Below are 15,200 nucleotides of genomic sequence, written 5' to 3' on the forward strand. Positions count from 1 at the left end.
ACTGGCTGAACTGAGTCATATCAGACTGGCTAAACTGAGTCATATCATCCTACAGACTGGTTAAACTGAGTCATATCAGCCTACAGACTGGTTAAACTGAGTCATATTATCCTACAGACTGGCTAAACTGAGTCATATCAGCCTACAGACTGGCTGAACTGAGTCATATCAGCCTACAGACTGAACTGAACTGAGTCACACCTCAGCCTACAGACTGCCTACCGTGGGAATAGCTGTTGATAATTCATGGAGGGGCGTGGGGGGTGGAGCTATTCTAAGGAACTAGAGCTAAAAAGAAGCGGGAAGCTGTTGGTGAATTATTGAGATGTCAAAAAGCCTGAACTCCATGTCTGGCTGCAGTGTTGGCTGAGAGGAGGAGGATTTGTGTGTCACAGATTCCCCTGCGGAGGGAGAGAAGTCCCTTTGTCGGTGACATGAGATGGGACATGTATGCATGGATGAACGAATGGACGATGTTGAATGACACAAAGACGCACACAGTGGCAGTGTACACTCTGGTTCACAAACACACACACACACACTCGCCGTGTCCTCCTATCATATCTGTTGAGAATAGTCTGACGTCATAATTATTGCCCGGGGGAGGAGGGCAGTTAATTAATTTGCGAATGAATTGCAAATTGCTTTTGAAAGGCAGGCAGGGAATCATTGAACTCCTCACACACTGGCATCAATCTCTCAGGAATCACATGGTCACGGCACCAGAGTGACAACAGTCTCAATGCAAATCTCAAATTACCATGACAGTCAAGGCTGTCATTCACACACACACGCACACGCACACACACACACACACACACACACACGCCATGTTAAAACACCCAAACTATGCATGAGAAGCAGATGCTGCGTCCTGTTCCTAGACTGGACTCAGATTCGTAGCGTCTTGTAACGTTGAGAAATGTGCTCCCAGAATACCCTTGATAGAATACCAGCTCCCATTCTGTTGGCAGGTGTTCAGTTGCCAGCATAAACAAGTGATACAAAAAAGACCCCGTCCTCACAAACACCACATTTCAACAGACAGCAACGTTCAGCCAGATTTACATTTGACCCAGTTCTCACAGCTTTGCTTTCGCTCTCTTCACCTCCAAGTAAAACATGTCATCCATCCATCCTGACATGTAGGCCTACAGTGTGATACTAAATGCAATGCCAGGAAAGACAACCGAAGACATCTACCGACGTCAGAAAAGGACCACCAAACCGTGAAGCCAGAGCGGGGAAGGCAAACCTGATTCATCGAAAACATTCGTCTATCACATCCTGTTGTGGCTGAGCTCCTGTTAGTCTATTCAGCATGTGGCATTTAAGCAAATGGCCTCCATTGGCAGAGCTGCTTCTGGTGAGTGCACCATCAGACGTCCGGCGCGATACAAATGTCACGTTAGCGAGCGAGCTTCTCACTCTGTCGCCATGGCACTATTGTCTAAGACGCTGACAGCTTTCTACCCCTGACTGAATATAAACAGTCTGATTGAACTCTCCTTTGGAAGGAACCTGTGTGATCGCATCTATTCTCTCCATACTGTGGGATGAGCCTGGAGCGAAAGACTAGAAAAACATTTTCTGTCAGTCATCCATTTGTGTCCTTGTGCGACTGAGAGATTTAATATCACACCTGTCAATCACTCCAGTGTTGTTCTTTAGACGTGTCAGACCCCGCCCCCCCCCCTCCGGCGCCGTTTAACCTCCTTGCTGCGGTACGGTGTATTTGAGGAGCAGCGGGGGTATTTGAGGAGCAGCGGGTGTGTTTGAGGAGCAGAGGGTGTATTTGAGGAGCAGCGGGGGTATTTGAGGAGCAGCGGGTGTGTTTGAGGAGCAGAGGGGGTATTTGAGGAGCAGAGGGGGTATTTGAGGAGCAGCGGGGGTATTTGAGGAGCAGCGGGTGTGTTTGAAGAGCAGAGGGTGTATTTGAGGAGCAGTGGGTGTGTTTGAGGAGCAGCGGGTGTATTTGAGGAGCAGTGGGTGTGTTTGAGGAGCAGAGGGTGTATTTGAGGAGCAGTGGGTGATGCTGACAGGGCTGCCCTGGCCCAAGGCGCGGGGGGTGATGTCATTGGTCTCATGCTAATGATGTGGTGTGATTATTTCTGAGCGGTAAAGAGGAAACAGCTGTGATTTTAAAATTGACGGTTTGAAATTGGAACTTGTCAATGTGTGGATATTTTCTTTTTCCAAAAATGTGCTCTGGGTTTTTGTTTGAACCATTGAATAAACCTCTTTTTTATTTATTTATTTATGTGTGTATTTATTGTGTTTTCTTTCAGGAATGTTCAGTTCTGGGAGCTTACGTTCAAGAGTAGATCTTTTCTCTATAGACAGGTGAGGGTTGTGTTGAGTTTCACTACCTGACATAATCGTGTCTGTCATTCCTATTCATTATCAAGTGACGACGTTACAGTTAACAGTGAGTCTTCAGCACCACCTGCTGGTGAATGTCTGAATAACAACCATCTAATGTTAATTGGTGATCTATTTCATCTCTGGTTTTGGCAAATGCTGCTGTAACCCAACTACTTTTATCTTTATTGCCTTATGTGTAGTGAAGTCATAACCCCTCTGCTACAGGTGCGTCGGATGACTGGGGCTCTGGTAGCGGTCGGCCAGGGGAAGCTCTCCGTCTCCCAGATGAGAGAAGTACTGGAGGCCCAGGACTCTCTGGCCTACCCCCAGAACATCCTGGCCCCCCCAGAGGGCCTCTTCCTCACCAGGGTGGACTACCACCAGTCAGGTGAGGAGGACATCACGAAATATTCTTGTTCATCTCATGTGCTTAGTTTGAAATAACCTGAAACATAGATGTAGGAATAGCCTGTTCTCTTACCTGCCTTGGAATCCCATCACCCTCTAGAGAACATCAATGATGTCTATGTGCTCACAGACACGTTTCCATGAGTGTTTCATTGTACATATTACAATTATGTACATAATGACGAATAAACCACCTTGACTTCTCTCTCTCCCAGACCTGCAGCCCACAGTGGAGTGACTGGGAAATCAGGGTTGACATCCTGGTACTTGAATATGTTGTTGTGGGCGTATGCCCTTGTGTCACGTCATAAGTGTCTTAGTGATTATTCTATATCAAGGTTTTTGTATTTTTATAATAATAGATATCATTAAAAAAAAAAAAAAATATCATTCATGCATCGGAAGGATGGAGGGAAAGACATCCATCATGTTCCAGGGCACATCAATGCCCTGTATGTCCATGTGCACACAGACAGGTTTGCGTCAGCGTTTGGGGGAGGGGGGCTTTCTGGGGCTGTCAGAAGGGGCCTAAAAAGTTCATCCTAAATATAAAGTAAGGTAAACCAAAACGGGGGCCAATTAACTTTTCAGGGGCCCAGTCATGACTTTGTTCAGGCCAACCTGTATTACTGTATGTACATGTATGACAAATAAACTACCGTGACTCAAAGTTGACATCCCGATACTTCAATGTTTTGTTGTGTCGTGTCATATGGAGCCTACAGTGATTACATACAACTGATAAACGTTTGTGTATTTTTATGATTAAAAAAAGATGTGATTATTCATGCGTCTGAACCACAGAGCATTAGAAGTTAGAAATGGTGCACTGGACCACAATGAACATCCACATAAGCTCTTTATTTGAATCATTCAGACATACATGCCCATGAACACAGCTAGCTCAGGTGTGGGACATTACACCACTTAGAACAGCGCGTCACAACGCAGCATAACACCGTGTCTGGTAGAACCCGTTATGATTTCTGAAAATAAAGTAACTTGAATACTCACATCTAATCACTTATTTTAGCCTTGGTTTGGAATTGTACACATGATTCACAATTCGAAACCATTTATAACTTGAGGATGATGTTACTTCGGTGTCATGTCCTTGAGAATGGTGTTTTGTTCCAAGTGGTGTGTTTGGCACCGTGGACCTGCTGCTCTGTGTTCCATGGCGGAGGTACAGAGTGGTGTTTATACTGTCTGCGGGTCAACAAAGTGAAACTGATTCACTCACATCCAAACGTCCCAATCAAACTGCAAACACACCCTTCTGTGCTTGAACATAGACCCAGATAGCAGAGACACGGGAGCAGAGAGACGTAGACCCAGGTAGCAGAGAGAGACATAGCCCCAGGTAGCAGAGACACAGACCCATGTAGCACAGACAGACAGCCCCAGGTAGCAGAGAGAGACAGACCCAGGTAGCAGAGAGAGACGTCATTCAACGGGAATCTCTCCCTCTCTTACAATTTGCCTGTTTTTTTCCTCATTCAATTTAGAGAAGAAAAAGTCCACAAAACAGTCAACATAAGGAAGTGCCCACTGCCCGGTGTAGTGGTCAGACAGGGGAGCTTATAGGATCTAGTTCTGACTGAGCGCCGTAGGCCGTTGTTATTCCAGCATTTCAATTAGATTGGATAAATCAGTAGGAACTGGGAAAAGCTGTCAGTTACCCGTTAAGGTAACAATGGCAGAACTAGTGACTGAGATCATTGTGATAAACAGGTGGTGTGTGTGTTACAAGCTCATAAGGAATGTTCTCATCTTAAGCATTTGCCTTTATTGAATTGTTTCTTTAAAATTCTCTTGTACATTTTATTTGAATCCCATCCACAATAACATATTTTGAGCTGTGTATTATCTGTTGTTTCAGTAACTATATCTCCTGTAGTATTTGTATTTTTATCAGCTTTATTTTTCAAAGCTGCTCTGTGATCGTGTATCGGTAAAAAGCGCTATATAAATAAATTTGAGTTGAATTAAGCAGTGACTTGAAAACAATCATTCATACCAAATAATGTAGCAAGTATGTACATGTCCATACTGTTTAACACACAGTCAGTCTGCTTTGGCATAGCCATTCTACTCCTGAACTCAATCAGCATCTGGCGTCACAGAAAAAATATCACGCAACCTAGACGGCCATGTTTTTAAAACACGACCAAATTTCAAGTGTTACTCAGAATATCGAGCCAATCTTTGAAAATGAATATCAAAATCTTACAGAAAATGCACTTGAAAAAGGCAATAGGTATTTCAAGAGCAAAGTCGTGTTTGCGTTTTTTTCACCCCTCACAATCATGATTACAGCGCCCCTTTTTACAGTGTCGGACACCACAATCTATGAGATCACATATGAAGTTGAATAGAGGCCTAATTTGAAACCCTGATTTGAAGATTGTAAAGGACTGATACACATTCGAATAATGAAATCAGACTGATGTCAAGTTTCTACACAAAGGTTTGGATGCATACATGTTAGTAAGATATGAACCACTGACAGAAATAACAACAGCAAAACTGACACCTCTGAGAAGCACGTAGCACAGACATGATGGCCATGTTAATAGTTTCTAACTGATAAAAACATTGAGATGAGCCATGGTTGGTTGGTTTTAGATGCTGCCCAAAACCTTGGACAGCAATACAAAATGGTTAAAAACAGAAATTGATTGTTTAATACCAATATCTCCTTGCCTTGTCTACAATCCCTGACACTAAGAACACAGTTATGTGATGTGAAAATAATTCCCTGCCTGTTACTATTTCAGAAAGGTTAGCAAGTTTGCATAGACCCTGAAACCCAACCATTACCATCTCAAAGTAACCTTATTTTAAAAAATATATATAAACAAAAACTCCTAATTACCTCTAAACAGTCAAATAATTTCACTCTTTGTACTTTGAATCCCTTTGTAGGACCTACATAGCAAACATGTTACTCTTGTTTGAATGCTTGCAGCAATTTAGGAAACTCAATCTGTGATAACTAATTCCTTGTTGCATCTCGTTAGTCACTAAAAACCAGAAACCCAAAGCACGTTGCACATCTAAGGAATGCTTTTTTGAGGGATACGATTAGTCTAACAAAATAAAAAAAAGAACTAAAAATGATCTGCTTTGTTCACTGCGACCAGATACTAGCAGACCGTGATTCACTTCAGTTTAGGACACAGCTTATACCCGTGTCTAGGTACTGTTAACTAGGCCTTAGGACACAGCTTATACCTGTGTCTAGGTACTGTTAACTAGGCCTTAGGACACAGCTTATACCTGTGTCTAGGTACTGTTAACTAGGCCTTAGGACACAGCTTATACCTGTGTCTAGGTACTGTTAACTAGGCCTTAGGACACAGCTTATACCTGTGTCTAGGCACCCGTTGTTAACTAGGCCTGCCATCATGGCATGGGACGCCCACTTACACACGACACAGCCAAGCAGACCAACTAAACTTTTATTAAGAAGTACAAAGAGTGAAACGTGTATGTTTCATTCAGAGTTAAAACACCGGCTGAGATAAGACATGTCCACATGTAAACATTTGCTGTGTTTGTGGCTTAGCTTGTCTTCCCGATACAGTCCAGGGGGGTGGGGGTGGGGGGTGGGTAAAAGGCGGCGGGGTGGGGTAAAAGGTGTGTGAGAGTGGAACTGAGATCAGATCGGTCACACATGTCCCACTTAGCTGGAGATCTTCTCTATTTCGTCCAGATCGTCTGTGTCCAGTTTCTCAATCTTCTTGTCTATAGACAGGAGGACACGGGGAAGCGTTAGGCCTTTAAAAAGACTAAGACCGCTGAAAGACATTTCATCTCAACATACTACAACACTAGGTCTAGAACAGGTGGAATCTGTAACCGGTTTAACTTTTGTGTGAAGACTTTCTGATTACCTTATGTTTGTGTGAAGGTTTGAGTGCCTTGTGCCTACCACACACTAGAAGACTTTGAAAAGACTTATAAAGACACTTTTTAATATTTAAAATAACTTAATAATATTTAACATTTGATTTTATCGGATTTTATCAAGACGAGAAAAGGGCTGGCTGAAGACGGCTCTGACTGCTAGTCTCTCTCTAGCAAAACTCATGATTTTATTCCAACATTGGAAATTTGTCTGCGACGGTGAAATCGGGTGAGAAGTTGGTTGATGTAAGGCTGCCATTATATATGGTTGTGTGAAGATTTTCAGACTGACTTTTGGTTGTGTGAACGTTTTCAGACTGACTTATGGATCCGTGAACATTGTCTGGGGGACTTGTGGTTGTGTAGAGGCTGTCGTAAAGTTATCTGAGGGACTTACTGAAATGATCCTGGATCTTGTTAAGAATGTTCATGCTGAAATTGCTGTCCACCATGTTGATGGCCAGCCCCCTTTTTCCGAAGCGACCCGTGCGGCCAATCCGGTGCAGGTATGTCTCGTTGTCTGGGTTACCTTCCCTGTCTACTGGCAGGTCGAAGTTAATCACCACGGAAACCTGCTCCACATCGATACCTAGAGGTCAAACAGAGACAAGAAAGAACATATTGCTTGACAAAACCTCTTAAACAAGAATTTAATCTGTCACTTCATATTGGAAATGTGCATGTGATACTGCCATTTAAGATGTACCTGCTGGTTCACACAGTGTCAAGACAATTGTGTGTCTTCATAATGCACTGGAATCAATGCCGTTACAGGCATACATTATATAATGCTTAATGCATCTGTAGATGCATCTCTGTCATGCTTAAAGGGATAGTCTGGATTTTTTTAAACTAAGGCCTCATTTTCGATTTATACTTAATGTCGTTGATTGATGGAGTTTTCTTTGAATACTAGCCAGTTCGATTACATTGCGCTAGCATTAGCAAGACGTGAACGCCTGAACGAGACAGCATGGAATCAGCTGAAAATTATCTCCATTAGTCAACAACATTAAAGGGAAGTAAAAAAAAAAAAAAAAAATCCAGACTATCCCTTTAAATGTGTGTTTTTCTGGCGGCATCTAGTGGTGAGGTTGCAGTTTGCAACCAACTGAATATAATTACATGGTGCAAAATGGCGGCCTCCGTGGAAGGACCGGCTCGCTCCCCATATAGATATAAAGGGCTATTTCTACGGTAACACTAATTAAAATTGACTTATGAATATTGTATTACATTTATGCCAAGTCTACACAAATGTCTGCCATAATATTCTACACATTGATACTTTAATGCATCTACAGAAACCTGTTTTGTAGTTATTCTGTACATTCCGTTTACAGCAGACACAGGAGTGCTGGTTGTGTAGCAGTGTTAACATGTGGGACATGGCTCCTGGTTGTGTAGCAGTGTTAACATGTGGGACATGGTTCCTGGTTGTCTAGCAGTGTTAACATGTGGGACATGGTTCCTGGTTGTCTAGCAGTGTTAACATGTGGGACATGGTTCCTGGTTGTCTAGCAGTGTTAACATGTGGGACATGGTTCCTGGTTGTCTAGCAGTGTTAGCATGTGGGACATGGCTCCTGGTTGTGTAGCAGTGTTAACATGTGGGACATGGTTCCTGGTTGTGTAGCAGTGTTAACATGTGGGACATGGCTCCTGGTTGTGTAGCAGTGTTAACATGTGGGACATGGTTCCTGGTTGTGTAGCAGTGTTAGCATGTGGGACATGGCTCCTGGTTGTGTAGCAGTGTTAGCATGTGGGACATGGTTCCTGGTTGTGTAGCAGTGTTAGCATGTGGGACATGGCTCCTGGTTGTGTAGCAGTGTTAGCATGTGGGACATGGCTCCTGGTTGTGTAGCAGTGTTAGCATGTGGGACATGGTTCCTGGTTGTGTAGCAGTGTTAGCATGTGGGACATGGTTCCTGGTTGTGTAGCAGTGTTAGCATGTGGGCCATGGCTCCCGGTAATGAGCCCTCACCTCTGGCGCAGACGTTGGTGGTCACCAGCACTTTCTCCTTGCCTTCGCGGAAGCGGTCGATGACGGCGGCCCGCTGCTCCACCTGCATCTCCCCGCTGAGCAGCGCCACCTGGTGGCCCTCCCTAGACAGCTCACCGGCCAGCCAGCCCGCCGTCTTCCTGGTCTGAGGCGCGCACACACACACAAACACACACAAATTAGAAACCTTTCAGACACTAGAAACTTCTCACATTCAGCAGTGGCGTCCCAGCTCAAGAATTGCAGAGAATCGATTCTGGCTGACGCCTGCATTCATCCTATTGTACATTAAAATAATGATGTTGGCTGGTCAAGATGGATTTTGGTAGGCTACTATCGACCTCTAGTTTATCGTGGTACAAAATAGATTTTTATAAATCCGAACTGGAAGTGGTTTGATTTCAAGAGTTTATGGATGTAGCCAGAACATGAATATGAAACCTACTTGTTAGAATGTGAAAAAGAAACCTAAACTTGGGCAAAGTGACAGTCACAAGCCTTGATAAAATAAACCCACACATGCTTAAATCATGAACAAATACTCAGCTAGCAAGCTAAACAATCTAGCAAGCTTAAAATCTACAAGTAGCAGGAGGCAGAAGTTGCACAAGGGAATGACTGTCTGGCGCATTGCTCAGTTTGTCACCGGTAGATATAAACTATGCAATGCTGCCACCTATGGGTTGAGAACGATTAGTATTCAGTATTCGTTCGTTCACACCAAAGAGTATTCGAAGCCTGGAAAATGGTATTCAGGACAGCCCTACAGGTAACCCAGGCGACTCACATGACAGAAGATCATGGCCTGTGCGATGGTGATGGCGCCGTAGATGTTGCAGAGGGCGAGGAACTTCTCCTCCTTGCTGTTGCACAGGACGTAGTACTGCTTGATGGTGTCCAGCGTCTCCTCCTCGCGCTTCAGCTTGATGATGTTGGGGTCGGGCACGATCCGCTGGGCGAAGTTCCACACCGTCTCCTCAAACGTGGCGGAGAACAGCAGCATCTGACACGCCTTGGGCAACATCCTGGGGGAGAGGTCACAGACGACCAAGGTCATTACTCAAGCTGTGATCTTTGAGGGTTTGAAATGTAAGAAGGTCATTTAGGTTCCCTTTTCTGGGTTGAAATTAATATGAGGGTCCTAAATTCTCATTTCTACGTGTGTGTGTGTGTGTGTATGTGTGTCAGGGTGGGAATTTACACGGCGGCCATGGCCGTCAATGTCACTCCCTCTGGCCGTGATGCCCTGTAAATAATTCTACCCCCTGCGGCCACCATGGCTTTTGTGCCCCTGCTACCATCTAAATCTAGAGGTTGCTTTAAAAGCATCAGTGGTCTCCTGTCGTTTTCTTGATATTCCGAAATTAATTCAGTTGAGGCTACATTGATATCAATAAAACGTTACACCGGTAGTATACAATTGTAGCCTGCTAGGCTTTGATGCGATGTGAAACTGGTACGCGCAACCAGCTGCAAGGACTGCTGCTGCGTTGTGGTTCGTTGAGAGAGCAAGCAAGCAAACAAGGTCTGAATTGGCTATATCGATAGTTAATAAATTATAACACGGTTCAAAATGCCTTAGCCATTTAGCCATTGCCCAACTATTCTTCTTTTTCTACAAAAAAAATTCCAGAGTAGAGAAAGTCTCTCTTTGTGCCAGGTTATGGCTAACATGATGGCTAGCTAGCTAACTCCAAAGGCACAGCTTCAGTTAGTTAGCTAATGTTAGCTAATGTTACATTACTGACAGCTAGCATCGTTAGTGCTAGGTAGATAGCTGACTTATTGAGTGCTTTACTGAATCAAACCTTCTGTTTTTAATGTGTTTAAGCTGACAGCTCTTCTAGCCTGCTAGTTAGCTAGATAGCATAGACAGATAGAATTACACTGGCTATTGATAGCTAGCTACCTACCCTAATTACAGTACTTTGCACTATTGCCTTTCTAGAATAATGCCGTGACTAAAGAGACTACATCAACTGAAACGGATTGTGCTGCTAAGTGCATTGATGATTGTCAGTCGGTTGCAAGAAAAATAGTTATTGTATCGTATTTTGGTGGTAAACATTCAGTAGACCATTCAGATAAAGGGATTACTGAACTACTGCTTTAAAGTCATTTATTTGTAGGCTCCAAATCCTGTTTATTTCCCTCAATGGCCTTTGTGCCTTGGCATATGGCCTTTGTGCCCTAAAAAATTTAGTGACACCAAAGGCCAAATGGCCTTGCCCCTAAAATGACCCCGGTGTGTGTATGTATGCATGTGTGTATGTGTATGACCCTGGTGTGTGTGTGTCTGTACGTGCATGCGTCCGTCCTCACCGCTGGATGCGTATGCTCTGGTCCTGGTGCCCCTGCGTGGCGATCATTACGTCGGCCTCGTCCAGAACAAACACCTTGATCCTCTTGGGGTCGATGAATTTGAACTTGATACACCAGTCCAGCATGGTGCCGGGGGTCCCGATGACGATCTGCTCCTGCAGCTTCACGCCTCTCTGCACTGGAGATTAGGTTGGATTAAATTAATTACGGCTGATATCATTAAAGGTGTAGTGTGATTTTTGGCGGCATCTAGTGGTTGCAGATTGCAGCCAACTGAATACATGGTGCAACATGGCGGCCTCCATGGAAGGACCCGCTCCCTATGTGACTATAGAACGCTTCTAAGGTAACGGAAAAATAATGATTCTTATTTTCATGAGATTATACACAATTAAAACATATTTATGAATATAACATTCCATTTCTGCCAAGTCTTAGTCCACACAAAAGTCTGTCATGAAATTCTACACACTGATCCTTTAACTTCCATCATAATCAGCATTGCTAATAGGGCTGGGTTCAAAAAATCGATTCATCGATTCTGAATCGATTCTGAATCAAATGATTCAGAATCGATTCATAAATCCCAAAATCCATCTTTTATTTAATAAATGAATAAATGAATAGTTCATTAATTAATTCAATGATTCATTCATTCATTCATTTTTGGAAATCAGTATCGATACCCAGCCCTAGTATTGATGTGTTGCATAACTTGGCAGTTATGTAACTAAGGTTACAGCTAAAAAAAAACAGCTTTTATTAACACTAACCGAATCGATATTGAATTGAATCGAATCGTGATAATCGATTCTGAACCTTGTGAATCGGAATCGAATCGATTCTTGAAATTCGACTCGATACCCAGCCCTAATTGCTACCACATCACACACTGCCATAACAGCACTACAAGTTAAATTACACTTTCGGAGATTGTTTAGCATTTTAACAGTACCATGTGATTTTCCAAAACACTATGCCCATGATCCTCCAAAACAAGCCGGGACCTGGGATCAGCTGAAACGACAGGCGGCTCGTAGGTAGCTATATACCGGGCTTCCTTACGTTTGTTGCCTCTGATGGCGTAGACCAGCTGGACCTCGGGGTAGAACTTGCCCATCTGCTCGATGACCTTGCCGGTCTGCAGGGCCAGCTCGTAGGTGGGCGACACGCACAGGCACTGTGGGGGCAGAAGGCGGGGGGGGGGGCATTAGTCTCTACCTACACACACAAGTAGACATGATCCGAGTTTCACCGATGGGTCATACCAGGCGATGTGATTAATAGCGAGTGCCCTCAGATCAAAGCACACACAATATGATGTGAATCGGAAAGGAAGGGGGGACAGAGGGGTCAGGGGTCAAACTCACCTGGGGCCACTTGCTGCCGGGGTCCACGTGGCTGAGCATGGCCAGAACGAAGGCCGCCGTCTTCCCCGTGCCCGACTGGGACTGGGCGATCAGGTTCTGTGGTCTGGAGGACCAGCAGAGCAGCACGCCACACGTCACAGGAGAGAGAGAGAGATAGACCGAGAGAGAGAGAGACAGTGAGAGGGAAATAGAAAGAGAGAGAGACCAAGAGAGAGACCGAGAGAGAGAGACCGAGAGAGAGAGAAAGAGACCGAGAGAGAGAAAGACCGAGAGAGAGAGAAAGAGAGAGAGACCGAGAGAGGGAAATAGAGTGAGGGACGGAGGGAGTGAGAAATAGGAAGAGAGAGGGAGAAAGGAAGAGAGAGAAATAGTGAGGGAGGGAGAGAGAGAGAGAGAGGGAGTGAGAGAGAGAAATCGAAAGAGAGGGGTGTAAGGAGGATGCTAATCTCACATGATAATAGTGTATAACAGATCTTTAAAACAAGGCTTGTATGTATATCAGTTCTAAGCAGTTACACCAAACCAAAGGGTTCGTTCTTGGGTATGGCTAGCATGGCTAGGGGTGGAGAGTCTTTTTAGCCGGGTGCGTTATAAACTCACGGTTCTGCTAGCATCATGGGCAAAGCGTTCTCCTGGATTTTCGAAGGTCGGTTGAAGCCCAAGGCATAAACGCCCTGAAGCAACTGAGGTTTGCTGTTGAAGGATAAAATGCCATGAATGTTGTAAAATCGAACCGCAAAAATGAAAAGTTGGTAAAGTTGAAACGATGTCAATCGGTTTGTAGAGGAGTCACTCACAGTCGCAGCTCTTCAAAGGACTTGACAGAGTACAGCGGGGAGTTGGGATCTCTCTGGAGAACTTCGACCTGGTTGGTTGTGTTGACTAAATTACTGCGTATCAACTTATTTAACAGTGACTGAGCCGCCTTATCGTCTGAGAAGAGATGAACACACAAACGTGTATAAGAGTCAATTATCACTGCGAAGACTCACGACGGCTTCATGAAATCAGCACGGCACAAGAACACAAGAGGCCACCAAAACATTTCATGGCAGCACCCGATTCAGATTCGGATCAATTCAGATTGATACAGATTCAGGTTGAATCACATCCAGATTGATTCACGATTCAACACCCACCTTTTTCATCTTTTTCATCTTCCTCAGTCTTCTCCCCGTCTCCTGCTACCGTCTTTGCAGCGCTTGCTGTTGTTGCTTCTGTCGTGGTCGCTGTGGCCGAGGTGCCTGTAGGAAAACAATGCAGTCCATCGGTTCAAGGTAGCTAGCTCGCCAATTCAGGTGTGAGTGTGATTGATTCAAATCCAGACGTTGTAGAACATTGTGCAGTGGCGTTATTAACTCACCATTTTCCTCAGGCTTCTCTTTGATTTGCAGGTTGCCAATCTACAAAAGAACAACGATTATTAGCTAGATATATTTGTTAAGTGACCAGGGATGTTCAAGCTGTGTGAGGAGCAAATACAACCGCTCCGTGGCTGGATGTTCACTTGATATCATGCTTGCTAGCTAGTATGGGCACACGGCAATTGTCGTTAATCGACCTCCACTGGCACAGACGGCCCCGGTAAAGCTCAAGCCAGCTGGGTAGCAGGCTGGTACTGGATGAGTTAGTTAGCTAGCATGCTGCTAACGCTTTAGCGATCTAGCCGAGTAATTGTATTGTGTGCCAGTTGGCTAGCTAAGGGGAAACAGATATACACACGATTAAGCTAACGTTACTATGTTGAAAGTTCAAACGGTGAATAGTCAACTGTTGAAATAATCATACTGGCTTGGATACTACTAGCTCTACGGCACGCCAGGCCCATCCTATGCACCGACGCTTCTAACGTTAGCAAAGCGGGCTCATCTCGTGTTGCGTACCGATTCCGCCGCGGCTTCTTGCTCGTCCACTGCCAGGGCCCAGGAGTCCGTCGCCATGATGTTCTTCGGTCGTGCTAACGTCCGTGCTTTAATATCTTCTCCACCAGTGGTAATGTTGTTTCAGAGCCGACTGGATAACTAAGCTAGGAAACCTAGCTAACAGTTACGAAGTCTGAAACTATTTTGTATGATGGCCTGACGAAATTCGTCTCCTATAGCACCACCAGTACGAACGATCAACCTTCCGGGTGGAGAGAGGAGACGAAACAACGTTGGTTCCCCCCGGCAGGAGACACACTTTCTAGTGTATGGCCAAATATGATTTGCGGTCTTTGAACGCATCACATCATAGCAAGAGTTATTGTTGTAATTATTTAAATGTCTGCTCAACTTAAAATATCATGTTCTCCTTTTAATTGAATTTTAAGCAGAGAGACTGTCCATTCAAAAGTAGTAGACTAGGCTACTTGACTCGGCCTGTAGATGTCGCCCAAAATGTCAAACGCAAGCAGCCAGTTGAGGGAGTGAACAGCCGCAATAAAATCAACATTATCCTCTTCTATGTTGAATGAAAAATGTCACCTTAATATCCTTGTGCCCTACCTTTTTTACGAAGGTGCAATGGGCGGGCAATTATTAGAAAGTCACTTTGGATAAAAGTGTCTGTTAAATGTCTGTAATGTAATGGATTGGAAAGGAAGAAATGCAAGAAGTGGTGAGAAATGTGATTTAGCAGCACGTTCAGGGACCCCCTCTTCCTAATCATGAGCACGATTATACAGTAGGCCTACAGTAAAGGTAAATCCATAGGCTACTAATAATCTAGGCCCTACAGGTATGATTAGGAACAGAAGAGATGACTGGTCCTTGAACGAGAAGCGATGTGACCTCAATTTGATTGCTGTCTGATATCAGTTGGGTGTGTTATTCACTCATATCA

The 15,200-nt window shown here is 44.3% G+C and overlaps 2 protein-coding genes across 2 annotated transcripts in view; one reads left to right on the forward strand and one right to left on the reverse strand.

The window, feature by feature from the left end:
* Positions 1–3,102, forward strand: part of pusl1 (pseudouridine synthase like 1) — a gene marked incomplete at its 5' end in the record, with an annotated part of 16,985 nt that extends 13,883 nt beyond the window's left edge. The window contains 3 exons of the mRNA XM_084445757.1: positions 2,289–2,343; positions 2,590–2,752; positions 2,988–3,102. Of these exons, the coding sequence (XP_084301883.1) occupies positions 2,289–2,343; positions 2,590–2,752; positions 2,988–3,010 (241 nt within the window). The 3' untranslated portion in view covers positions 3,011–3,102. The remainder of the gene's footprint in view (positions 1–2,288; positions 2,344–2,589; positions 2,753–2,987) is intronic.
* Positions 3,103–3,691: 589 nt separating this feature from the next.
* On the reverse strand, positions 3,692–14,473 carry ddx19b (DEAD-box helicase 19b). The gene is made up of 12 exons (XM_084446247.1): positions 14,261–14,473; positions 13,741–13,780; positions 13,517–13,621; positions 13,175–13,310; positions 12,978–13,070; positions 12,378–12,480; positions 12,073–12,187; positions 11,008–11,185; positions 9,473–9,710; positions 8,668–8,830; positions 7,082–7,273; positions 3,692–6,522 (listed from the first exon to the last, which is right to left on the reverse strand). Exons 1-12 carry the CDS (start codon positions 14,315–14,317, stop codon positions 6,461–6,463), a joined length of 1,482 nt encoding a protein of 493 aa, XP_084302373.1. The 5' UTR covers positions 14,318–14,473; the 3' UTR covers positions 3,692–6,460.
* Between the last annotated feature and the right edge of the window lie 727 nt (positions 14,474–15,200).

The sequence above is a fragment of the Borostomias antarcticus genome, assembly GCF_949987555.1.
Source record: "Borostomias antarcticus genome assembly, chromosome: 11".
NCBI classification, from domain to species: domain Eukaryota; kingdom Metazoa; phylum Chordata; class Actinopteri; order Stomiiformes; family Stomiidae; genus Borostomias; species Borostomias antarcticus.